This window comes from Ambystoma mexicanum, chromosome 2q, assembly GCF_040938575.1.
Source record: "Ambystoma mexicanum isolate Mex_15411 chromosome 2q, UKY_AmexF1_1, whole genome shotgun sequence".
Lineage (NCBI taxonomy): Eukaryota > Metazoa > Chordata > Amphibia > Caudata > Ambystomatidae > Ambystoma > Ambystoma mexicanum.
The window spans coordinates 1,420,987,544-1,421,000,294 of record NC_090924.1 but is presented as its reverse complement, the minus strand read 5'-3'; the positions used below and the strand labels follow the sequence as shown (position 1 = coordinate 1,421,000,294).

General features: G+C 49.1%; 1 protein-coding gene across 4 annotated transcripts in view; it reads right to left on the bottom strand.

Moving 5' to 3' along the window:
- The window catches only part of LOC138570210 (Krueppel-like factor 5), a 141,886-nt gene extending 133,016 nt beyond the window's left edge, over positions 1 to 8,870 (bottom strand). For 2 of the 4 annotated variants that reach the window (XR_011303423.1, XM_069648932.1), the window contains exon 1: positions 8,536 to 8,870. Coding sequence is in view for 2 of the 4 variants with exons in the window: in XM_069648932.1 (XP_069505033.1) it covers positions 8,536 to 8,703 (168 nt within the window). In the remaining 2 variants the exon portion in view is untranslated. Of the gene's footprint in view, positions 1 to 559; positions 1,039 to 8,535 lie in introns of those variants that run through there. The other 2 variants (XM_069648933.1, XM_069648934.1) reach the window with 2 other exon arrangements.
- Between the last annotated feature and the right edge of the window lie 3,881 nt (positions 8,871 to 12,751).

Sequence of the window (12,751 nt, the reverse complement as noted above, 5' to 3'; positions counted from 1 at the left end):
CACACATGTACTTTGTTTTTGTGTATTAGGGCGTCAGTGTAGATGTATTGTTATTGGAGACAACCGTTTTGGTTTGTGTATGTTAAGGGTCATTTTTCAAGATGTACATATTTATTTAATGCTGTTTGTATTCAACCATACCATGATGCTACGAAATATTTTTTCAAGGAATTACCTACATATTACAATGTTTTCCAAAACTATATAATTTGACAAATGTGCAGAATTATCTTCTCGCTATTTTTTTTTTTTAAAAAGTCCTACCACTCTGTATAAGTTACTATCATACTGTGTATGTCGATTGCATATAGCCTACTACCTGTAAGTTACCTGCTCCCTTGTTGTAATATCAAGCAAAATAAATAAAGATAAAAAAAGATGTGAATGCAACCTCCTGCTTCCAATCTGCCCTGGGACTAGCTTCTCCCAAGTAGCCAAGGAGAACACATGTTGTGTGCAGGGGTGCCATGCAAGGTGCTCCCTAGGAGCCTCTCCTCTTTCGGAGCTATCATAAGAAGATGGCTCACTGAGTTACAGCCAGTGACTAAACTGTTCTTACCTCACATTCTCATCAGGAGCCCGGATTCCTGTGTGGGGGGCTTCAGTGGCATGAGGGCCCCGTTCACCGAGGGCACCGGTCCTAAGCCCAGGGAGTAGGGCCCCCAGTAAGACGTGCGTCTATCTTTGCAGGATAGGCTCCAGCATTGTTTTCTTTTTTGTGTTTTTTTGCCGCGAAAGGATCCCTGGAATAAAAGTGATCCAATCAACGCAGAGGTGAAAGAAAACACAAGCCTCCCATCAAAATGGACTGTGCGCGGGATGAAGAGGGGCGCGCCTGGTACAGACGGGGCGCGCATTTTAGCTCTCTGTCTCATAACCGCAGCTAAGTCTGGAGGACCTGCACACTCTGTGCCAAGGTATGGGCAGAGTCTGCTCAACTGGCAACTCCGCTGGAGGGCCTGCACACTCCGTGCTAAGGCATGGGCAGAGTTTGCTCAACTGTCAGACATGGGCATGCTATCCGTCTCCACAGCCCGTGTACTTCCAGTTTCTTGTGTCAGACACGGGCATTCTATCCGTCTCCACAGCCCGTGGACTTCCAGCTTCTTGTGCCAGACATGGGCATGCTATCCGTCTCCAGAGGCCGTGGACTTCCAGTTTCTTGTGTCAGACATGTGCATGCTATCCCTGTCTCCACAGCCCGTGGACTTCCAGTTTCTTGTATCAGACATGGGCATGCTATCCCCGTCTCCACAGGCCGTGTTCTTCCAGTTTCTTCTGTCAGACATGGGCATTCTACCCGTCTCCACAACCCGTGGTCTTCCAGTTTCTTGTGTCAGACATGGGCATGCTATCCCCGTCTCCACAGCCCGTGTACTTCCAGTTTCTTGTGTCAGACACGGGCATGCTATCCGTCTCCACAGCCCGTGTACTTTCAGTTTCTTCTGTCAGACATGGGCGTTCTACCCCGGTCTCCACAGCCCGTTGACTTCCAGTTTCTTGTGTCAGACATGGGCATTCTATCCGTCTCCACAGGCCGTGTACTTCCAGTTTCTTCTGTCAGACATGGGCATGCTATCCCTGTCTCCACAGCCCGTGGACTTCCAGTTTCTTGTGTCAGACACGGGCATGCTATCCGTCTCCACAGCCCGTGTACTTTCAGTTTCTTCTGTCAGACATGGGCGTTCTACCCCGGTCTCCACAGCCCGTTGACTTCCAGTTTCTTGTGTCAGACATGGGCATTCTGTCCCTGCCTCCACAACCTGTGTACTTCCAGTTTCTTGTGTCAGACATGGGCATGCTATCCCTGTCTCCACAGCCCCTGTACTTCCAGTTTCTTGTGTCAGACATGGCCATGCTATCCCTGTCTTCACAGCCTGTGGACTTCCAGTTTCTTGTGTCAGACATGGGCATGCTATCCCTGTCTCCACAGCCCATGGACTTCCAGTTTCTTTTGTCAGACATGGGCATGCTATCTCTGTCTCCACAGCCGCTGTACTTCCAGTGTCTTGTGTCAGACATGGGCATGCTATCCCTGCCTCCACAGCCCGTGAACTTCCATTTTCTTGTGTCAGACATGGGCATGCTATTCCTGTCTCCACAGCCCGTGGACTTCCAGTTTCTTGTGTCAGACATGGGTATTCTATCCCTGTCTCCGCAGCCCCTGGACTTCCAGTTTCTTGTGACAGACACGGGTATGTTATTCCTGTCTCCACAGCCCGTGGACTTCTAGTTTCTTGCGTCAGACATGGGCATTCTGTCCCTGCCTCCACAGCCTGTGTTCTTCCAGTTTCTTGTGTCAGGCATGGGCATTCTGTCCCTGCTTCCACAGCCAGTGTACTTCCAGTTTCTTGTGTGAGACACGGGCATGCTATCCCTGTCCCCACAGCTTGTGTACTTCCACTGTACTTGTACTTCCTTGAGTCCAGACATGGGCATGCTATTCCTGTCTCCACAGCCAGTGTACTTCCAGTTTCTTGTACCAGACATGGGCTTTCTGTCCCTGCCTCCACATCCTGGTTACTTCCAGTTTCTTGTGTCACACATGGGCATGCTATTCCTGTCTCCACAGCCCGTGTACTTCCAGTTTCTTGTTTCAGACATGTGCATGCTATGCCTGCCTCCACAGCCCGCGTACTTCCAGTTTCTTGTGTCGGACACAGGCATGCTATCCCTGTCTCCACAGCCCGTGTACTTCCATTGTACTTGCACTTCATTGAGTCCAGACATGGGCATGCTATCCCTGTCTCCACAGCCCGTGTACTTCCAGTTTCTTGTGTCGGAAACAGGCCTGCTATCCCTGTCTCGGCAGCCCGTGTACTTCCAGTTTCTTGTGTCAGACACGGGCATGCTATCCCCGTCTCCACAGCCCGTGTAATTCCAGTTTCTTGTGTCAGACATGGGCATGCTATCCCTGTCTCCACAGCCTGTGGACTTCCAGTTTCTTGTGTCAGACATGGGCATGCTATCCCTGTCTCCACAGCCCCTGTACTTCCAGTTTCTTGTGTCAGACATGGGCATGCTATCTCTGTCTCCACAGCCGCTGTACTTCCAGTGTCTTGTGTCAGACATGGACATGTTATCCATGTCTCCACAGCCTGTGGACTTCCAGTTTCTTGTGTCAGACACGGGCATGCTCTCCCTGTCTCCACAGCCCGTGAACTTCCATTTTCTTGTGTCAGACATGGGCATGCTATCCCCGTCTCCACAGCCTGTGTACTTCCAGTTTCTTGTGTCAGACACTGGCCTTCTATCCGTCTCCACAGCCTGTGGACTTCCAGCTTCTTGTGCCAGACATGGGCATGCTATCCGTCTCCACAGGCTGTGTACTTCCAGTTTCTTCTGTCAGACATGGGCATGCTATCCCTGTCTCCACAGCCCGTGGACTTCCAGTTTCTTGTGTCAGACACAGGCATGCTATCCGTCTCCATAGCCCGTGTACTTTCAGTTTCTTCTGTCAAACATGGGCGTTCTACCCCTGTCTCCACAGCCCGTTGACTTCCAGTTTCTTGTGTCAGACATGGGCATTCTGTCCCTGCCTCCACAACCTGTGTACTTCCAGTTTCTTGTGTCAGACATGGGCATGCTATCCCTGTCTCCACAGCCCCTGTACTTACAGTTTCTTGTGTCAGACATGGGCATGCTATCCCTGCCTCCACAGCCCGTGAACTTCCATTTTCTTGTGTCAGACATGGTCATGCTATGCCTGTCTCCACAGCCCGTGGACTTCCAGTTTCTTGTGTCAGACATGAGTATTCTATCCCTGTCTCCGCAGCCCGTGGACTTCCAGTTTCTTGTGACAGACACGGGTATGTTATTCCTGTCTCCACAGCCCGTGGACTTCTAGTTTCTTGTGTCAGACATGGGCATTCTGTCCCTGCCTCCACAGCCTGTGTACTTCCAGTTTCTTGTGTCAGGCATGGGCATTCTGTCCCTGACTCCACAGCCAGTGTACTTCCAGTTTCTTGTGTGAGACACGGGCATGCTGTCCCTGTCCCCACAGCTTGTGTACTTCCACTGTACTTGCACTTCCTTGAGTCCAGACATGGGCATGCTATTCCTGTCTCCACAGCCAGTGTACTTCCAGTTTCTTGTGTCAGACATGGGCTTTCTGTCCCTGCCTCCACATACTGGTTACTTCCAGTTTCTTGTGTCACACATGGGCATGTTATTCCTGTCTCCACAGCTCGTGTACTTCCAGTTTCTTGTTTCAGACATGTGCATGCTATGCCTGCCTCCACAGCCCGCGTACTTCCAGTTTCTTGTGTCGGACACAGGCATGCTATCCCTGTCTCCACATCCCGTGTACTTCCATTGTACTTGCACTTCCTTGAGTCCAGACATGGGCATGCTATCCCTGTCTCCACAGCCCGTGTACTTCCAGTTTCTTGTGTCGGAAACGGGCATGCTATCCCTGTCTCCACAGCCCGTGTACTTCCAGTTTCTTGTGTCAGACATGGGTATGCTATCCCCGTCTCCACAGCCCGTGTACTTCCAGTTTCTTGTGTCAGACATGGGCATGCTATCCCTGTCTCCACAGCCTGTGGACTTCCAGTTTCTTGTGTCAGACATGGGCATGTTATCCCTGTCTCCACAGCCCCTGTACTTCCAGTTTCTTGTGTCAGACATGGCCATGCTATCCTTGTCTTCACAGCCTGTGGACTTCCAGTTTCTTGTGTCAGACATGGGCATGCTATCCCTGTCTCCACAGCCCATGGACTTCCAGTTTCTTGTGTCAGACATGGGCATGCTATCTCTGTCTCCACAGCCGCTGTACTTCCAGTGTCTTGTGTCAGACATGGACATGTTATCCCTGTCTCCACAGCCTGTGGACTTCCTGTTTCTTGTGTCAGACACGGGCATGCTATCCCTGCCTCCACAGCCCGTGAACTTCCATTTTCTTGTGTCAGACATGGGCATGCTATACCTGTCTCCACAGCCCGTGGACTTCTAGTTTCTTGTGTCAGACATGGGTATTCTATCCCTGTCTCCGCAGCCCGTGGACTTCCAGTTTCTTGTGACAGACACAGGTATGTTATTCCTGTCTCCACAGCCCGTGGATTTCTAGTTTCTTGTGTCAGTCATGGGCATTCTGTCCCTGCCTCCACAGCCTGTGTACTTCCAGTTTCTTGTGTCAGGCATGGGCATTCTGTCCCTGCCTCCACAGCTCGCGTACTTCCAGTTTCTTGTGTCAGACACGGGCATGCTATCCCTGCTTCCACAGCCAGTGTACTTCCAGTTTCTTGTGTGAGACACGGGCATGCTATCCCTGTCCCCACAGCTTGTGTACTTCCACTGTACTTGCACTTCCTTGAGTCCAGACATGGGCATGCTATTCTTGTCTCCACAGCCAGTGTACTTCCAGTTTCTTCTGTCAGACATGGGCTTTCTGTCCCTGCCTCCACATCCTGGTTACTTCCAGTTTCTTGTGTCACACATGGGCATGCTATTCCTGTCTCCACAGCCGTGTACTTCCAGTTTCTTGTTTCAGACATGTGCATGCTATGCCTGCCTCCACAGCCCGCGTACTTCCAGTTTCTTGTGTCGGACACAGGCATGCTATCCCTGTCTCCACAGCCCGTGTACTTCCATTGTACTTGCACTTCCTTGAGTCCAGACATGGGCATGCTATCCCTGTCTCCACAGCCCGTGTACTTCCAGTTTCTTGTGTCGGAAACAGGCATGCTATCCCTGTCTCCACAGCCCGTGTACTTCCAGTTTCTTGTGTCAGACACGGGCATTCTGTCCCTGCCTCCACAGCCTGTGCACTTCCAGTTTCTTGTGTCAGGCATGGGCATTCTGTCCCTGCCTCCACAGCTCACGTACTTCCAGTTTCTTGTGTCAGACACGGGCATGCTATCCCTGCCTCCACAGCCAGTGTACTTCCAGTTTCTTGTGTGAGACACGGGCATGCTATCCCTGTCCCCACAGCTTGTGTACTTCCACTGTACTTGCACTTCCTTGAGTCCAGACATGGGCATGCTATTCCTGTCTCCACAGCCAGTGTACTTCCAGTTTCTTGTGTCAGACATGGGCTTTCTGTCCCTGCCTCCACATCCTGGTTACTTCCAGTTTCTTGTGTCAAACATGGGCATGCTATTCCTGTCTCCACAGCCCGTGTACTTCCAGTTTCTTGTTTCAGACATGTGCATGCTATGCCTGCCTCCACAGCCCGCGTACTTCCAGTTTCTTGTGTCGGACACAGGCATGCTATCCCTGTCTCAACAGCCTGTGTACTTCCATTGTACTTGCACTTCCTTGAGTCCAGACATGGGCATGCTATCCCTGTCTCCACAGCCCGTGTACTTCCAGTTTCTTGTGTCGGAAACAGGCATGCTATCCCTGTCTCCACAGCCCGTGTACTTCCAGTTTCTTGTGTCAGACACGGGCATGCTATCCCCGTCTCCACGGCCCATGTACTTCCAGTTTCTTGTGTCAGACATGGGCATGCTATCCCTGTCTCCACAGCCTGTGGACTTCCAGTTTCTTGTGTCAGACATGGGCATGCTGTCCCTGTCTCAACAGCCCCTGTACTTCCAGTTTCTTGTGTCAGACACGGGCATGCTATCCCTGTCTCCACAGCCCCTGTACTTCCAGTTTCTTGTGTCAGACACGGGCATGCTATCCCTGTCTCCACAGCCTGTGGACTTCCAGTTTCTTGTGTCAGACACGGGCATGCTATTCCTGTCTCCACAGCCCGTGTACTTGCACTTCCTTGAGTCCAGACATGGTTCTCTCTCTGGCCCGCAGCCTCCATGATTGTAGTGTCACAGCTCTGAGATGTAGCAGAGGTTTCTCAGTCAGTGGTGGAGGCAGGAATGTCCCTCACACCCCCCCACCCCTATTCACGCAAGTCCAAGGGATACCTCGGGTTGTTTTTGCCTGTGGGCCCTGTCCGCCCACGCCGGGGCCTCCAGTACAGGCTCCAAACCTTCAAAGAGAGTGGAAAAATGCACCCGACCCCCTCCGCAAAACTCGTCCTGCGAGTTTTAACCGCAAATTCTGGAAATACCTGGGAGCCTTCAGAGCCTTGCGCCGCCGAGATTCAGAAGAAGGCCCCCCCAGCCAGGTACAAAACACACCGTGGGGGTGCGTGGAGACCCCCCCCCCAAAACTCCATACATGTTTAAAAACAAATACACACAAGAGACGTACAAAAAAGTAATGTGGAGATCTGTGTGTGTTGCAATATTATACACGTTAACATAATAAAAAGGTGTGTATATATATATATACATTTGCACAGAAATCTGTCTAAAGTGGACCCCATAGCCATCTATCTATATTCCCATCCCTGCCTCTCTATCTACCTCCGTATCTCTCTACCCCCGTTTCTATCCATGTATGCATCTATCTCCTCAGCTATCTGCCTCCGTATCTATCTACCTCCTTATCTCTCTACCTCCGTTTCTATCCATGTATCTATCTCCTCATCTCTCTGCCTCCGTATCTATCTACCTCCGTATCTATCTATCTCCCTATCTATCTACCTCCGTTTCTATCCATGTATCTATCTCCTTATCTATCTACCTCCGTATCTATCTATCTCCTCATCTATCTGCCTCCGTTTCTATCCATGAATGTATCTCCTTATCTCTCTGCCTGCGTATCTATCTACCTCCATATCTATCTCCCATTTTATCAACCTCCGTTTCTATCTACCCATCTCTATCTAGCTATCTACCTATCTTTCTGCCTTTCTATATGCACAGATGTACCTGCTCACCCAATCACATGTACACACACACACCCTTGCACACACCTTTATATACACACTCGTGTGTATGTGTGAGTGTGCAAGGTGTGTCTGTAGTGTGATGAATTGCGAGGATCGATAGATACAGTACATAGATAGTTATATAGACACACACACACACAAAATTGGTTAATTGATCAACCATTGAGTATTTATACTGGGGGTGAGTACACGTGATAGCTCATACCAGCCGGCAGATCCATCGATTGTTACCGTTTCTCCCTGGCAATGCTGCCCACCTAGACCAGACACACGCTTGTGCCTTTGTCTTTCTAAAACACGAGTGTAACATGTTTGCACATGCATAAGTGGTCATCATTCATACACAGTGTAATTTAGTAAAATCATGTGAACTATAACCCGTCTAATCGAGATCTGCACATGCTGTATCACACAAGCAGAAATACAGGTGCTGTAAAACGGTCTAAACATTGACACTGAGACACAACATGTGTTATTTGTCGGGGTGTATACAGCACACCTGCGATGTGTGTGTTTGTGTTGATACACTTTATTACATTACATTTTGCGCATTTAGAAAATATTTGCTTTTTTATATTTGTTTGAATTCTCTTAGCTGTCATGTCCCCAGAAGCCCGCCAGGGCATTATATGACCGTTAATGCATAGCTCTGGCCCGCTTATCGCTTTACAATCTCAGGCGCCAGAAGAGTAGAAGACTCCCTGGCACACCCCGAGGCTCGCCCTTCGTGCCCCCAGGTTCTGAAGGCCGAAGCCCTGATCCCCACCGACCCCCCCCCCCATCCCGCCCCTGCTCACCTGCACCAGGTCATGCGGGCTGTCCAGGCTCCTAATACTCGCCTTGGTATCCTCAAACACCGAGCTGTCCTCGCCCACCTCCCCGGACATCCTGACGGGCTTCAGCTGGGTGAAAACTGTGGCTTCGTCCGGCGCGGGGGTGCACAGGGTGGGGCAGCTGTCTCTCATCACCCCCCCCTTTCTTATCAGTGCCTACACGTCTGGGGAGGGAGGGAGGAAGGCGCCTGAACTGGGGGAACAGTAGACCCGGGAGGAAGGCACTCAGTCCCGAGGAATCCAGGTGCGCTCCGGCATGAACAGTGTGCACTGAGTGAAACTTTACCTGTCCTGTGAGGGAGGGAGGGGCTCAACTCACCGACAAGGCAGGGCAGCCAATCAGGGGCTGGGTAGGCCACCAATCGATAGCTTCAGGTGAGCAGGCAAGGAAGGGAATGGGCGAGAGGGAGGAGGAAAGTGAGAGAACGAAAGAAAACGAAATGCAGAGAGAAACGTGGAATACCGAGAAAGCGAGACAGAAAAAGGACCTACAACTACAACGAATGCGAAACAATGGGGGGGGGGGGGAGGGGCAAAGAGATGGTGGAAGAGAAAATAAGCATTGGCAATGCCAAAAGTTTTGGCTTTTGTTTAGGCATGGTAAATGCATTTCTCAGGCACTTCCCTCGTGGTATTAACTGACCTTCAATGCTGGCAGCTGCAAAATGGCAAAGCTACCGGGCATATCACAGCAGTATCTGGCAAATGCCCAATTCCTATGCACAAGCCAAAACTCTTGGCTTTGCCAATCCTTGTTTTTAACAGGACTTCTCTGAAGGACATGCATCGTGCTTATGAAACGAGTGGCTGAAGGCAGATCTGGTTAAGATATTTGTATTACACCAGTAGCGGATTTACAGCTCCAATAACACCATCAACTCCCAGAAGACTGCTTTGAAAAAACACTGGAGGGTATTTCAAACACAATGGGTCTCGCTATGGGTCTGGCGTTAGCCCTGCCGGACCCGTGATCATTTCCCGGCGCCTGACTTCCCGCTTCCACCGGCTCATTACGAGCTTATCGTCACCCTTGTTTCCAGACCGGCAAACTCCTAATGAGGCCCAATGTTTGGTGCTACGGCTTGATAAATCTATCTCAAAGAGATCCCAGGAGGAGGTTGTTTGGGCGGGAAGTTGCAGGAAATGGGTGGGAATGGCCATGGGCAGGCAACGGGTGGGTGAATTACCAAACAACATCTGCAAGTTTTTTGTCCCTCCTCAAATGCCATTTCTCCCTCGCTGTAGTCTAATGCACTAGTTTCGGTTTATAGGCGATGCTTTAGCGCCACTTAATAGCCAAATCTAAAAAAGAATGAAAGAGGTAGAAAGAGGAGTAAAATAACAAGCGATAAACTTGGTAAAATGAAGGAGACTTGTGAAGATAGAAGTGCATAGGAAAACCAAAGGTGGGGATAGAAGCGAGAGACAAGATAAAAGAGAGAGGTAGGCCTCAGGAAGGAGAGAGGCACATATATTGGCCTGGTCTGCAGACTGGTGGTTGGCGCTTTCATTTCTGTAGATTGAGGCGAACATCAGGTCATGGGGCTAAGTCTTTGCACCATTGCTTGGTGCTGTGGCAGGGTGGGCACTGTACCAACCTTTACCCGGTGGCACTGATATTACGCATTCCCGGTCACTTAGGGTTGGCAGCTCTGGTAGCAATGGCAGCTTTTGGTGCCGGATGAGGGGGTGGAGGTGTTTTTTAATGAGGGACTTGGGGTGAATATTTCCAGTGGAGGTGCAATAACATCTCACCCAAACTAGCAAACGTGGCCAAGAATAGCAAGGGGGCGCTGTGTAATGGGTATTACCCAAATTGACCTTTTACAATTGACCTTTTGCACAATTGACCTTTATATTATTTTAGTTATTTTATATATGTATTGGGTTGGTTTTGGATTACAAATAATATAAGGGGATTGGGTGGGGGGTTGTGGGGGATTTTGGATTGGGTGGGGGTTGTAGGGGGTTCCCCCTGCATATATATTCTCATTGACCTTAGGTACATTCTCCTGAGGTCAGAGGTCAATTGAGAAAATATCAATTTGTATACAACCGTGTAATGTAGGGGGTTGGGAGTGTTCAACTTTGGGGGCATTTTTAAGTCATCCGTGGGAACCTTTTGGAAAATAATGCCTCGAAATTGTGCATTTTGCAGCACAGTTGTTGTGTAAAATAGGAATAAATGCAGTACACTTTACAACGGGTTCACTTGGCTTAAACATATCACATCTCACCTCAACCAGGTCGCCAACAGTACACAACAGCGTTTCATAACGTTTCACAATGCTCGTGTCAACAATATCTGCGGGTATTGCTGCTGTATATCCCATTCCTGATACTTCTCACACATTGTATGCTAGCATTTAGGCTGTAAATCACTCTCGTAAAGATATGTCCACAATACATGTCAGCATCTATACTGTACATTCTGCTGGTGCTTTGGTCACAATATGTGTGTATGCCAGTGATGCCACTGCACATTGATTTCATGGAGCTGCACCCACAACATAGGCCAGTATTGCCACTCTATATAAGGCTCATGGTGTTGTACCAGCAATATATGCCGGAAGAGTCATTTCACATCCCTCGCCATGCTTTGCCCCCAAATGCCAGTAGTCCAACTGTAAGCGGTGCCCATGATGCTGTGTCCAAAATATATGCCCACATTCCACTGTAAACAATGTTCCTGGTGCTCTGATCATTCTATGTGTGATTATGTTCTGTTACTTGGATGGACGAATTGATACTGTCACAATTTTGATGAAATTGTGCCCACTATAAATGTGTGCGTTGCCTCTATAAATCACCTTCATGAAGGTTTTCCCTCAAAATATGGCAGCATTCACTCTATACATTCCTTTCATGAAGCTGTGCCCCCAATACATGCCAGGATGTCCACTGAAAACTACTTTAATGAAGCTGTGCCCACAATAAATATACGCATTTCCACCATGTATCATGTTCATGATACTTCTCACACACAATACACCAGCATTGCCACTGTACATCTCTCGCAAGAAAGCCCACAATATATATGCCATGATAAATACTGCAAATCAATTCGGTGTTGCCATGCCCACATTACATACCAACACTGGCAATGTAAATTGCTTTCATGATAGTGCTCCGACAATATATGCAAGTATTGCCACTAGATACAACATTCATGCTGCGTTGCCCCTTAGATCACTCATCATTCGGTGCCCACAATATATGGCAGCATTATAACTGTAAATCATTTTTTTGATGCTGCCCTCACAATATAGAGCAGAATTGTAACTGTATATATTGCCACTGTAGCATTAACACGCTCATAACGTTAGTGATGTTGTGTGCTCAGTATATGCCAGCAATGCATACATTTTGCTTTTGCAGTTTCACCTTGCTTCATTTGCACTCAGCCATCCTTCATATTCTCTCTCTCTCTCTCTCTCTCTCTCTCTCTCTCTCTCTCTCTCTCTCTCTCTCTCTCTCTCTCTCTCTCTCTCTCACAAACACACACTCACACACACGCATTCAAGCAAACACAGATGTTTCACACACACACTCACACATCCACTCACTCATTCAAACTCTTGCAAACACTCACATACACACATTACATACCATTCTAAACACATGCACGCATACACATTATTTAACTTTACATGCAGCTATCTGCTGCTTCTGCTGCTTCTGCTGCTTCAGGCTCTGCTCCAGGCACAGATGCAAGAAGATGAGAGAATACATGGGACCCCTCCAGGGATCTCTGCTTGGAAGCCAAGCAAGTAGCTCTATGCCACAGACAGTGAAACCGCCATGGCAATTGTTCGGCCAAACCATTGAGGCAGACTTCAAGGGAGACAGTCATTTCCATGGCCCCACCCCTCTGCTGTAGGGTTCCCCTGTCATTGTTTACTGGTGAAGTGCTCTAAGCCACAATGCGGAAGAAGGGCATTTGAGGGCCCCTTACGGCCTACCTTCTCCGGGGAGCAGGGGACCTGCAGCTAGTCTCTGTCTTGGGAGGATAGCTCAAGGGCAAGGGGCTCGCCTTGGAAGCAGGAAGACACAGAGCAACACAGGTTCGATCCCTGGGTCCGCACTTAGAAACCTCCGGGTATTAAGTGCGTTTTAAATAACCAATCATAATCATGAAATGTAATGGAGGAGTTGTGAAATGCACCTTTCAAATGTTCAG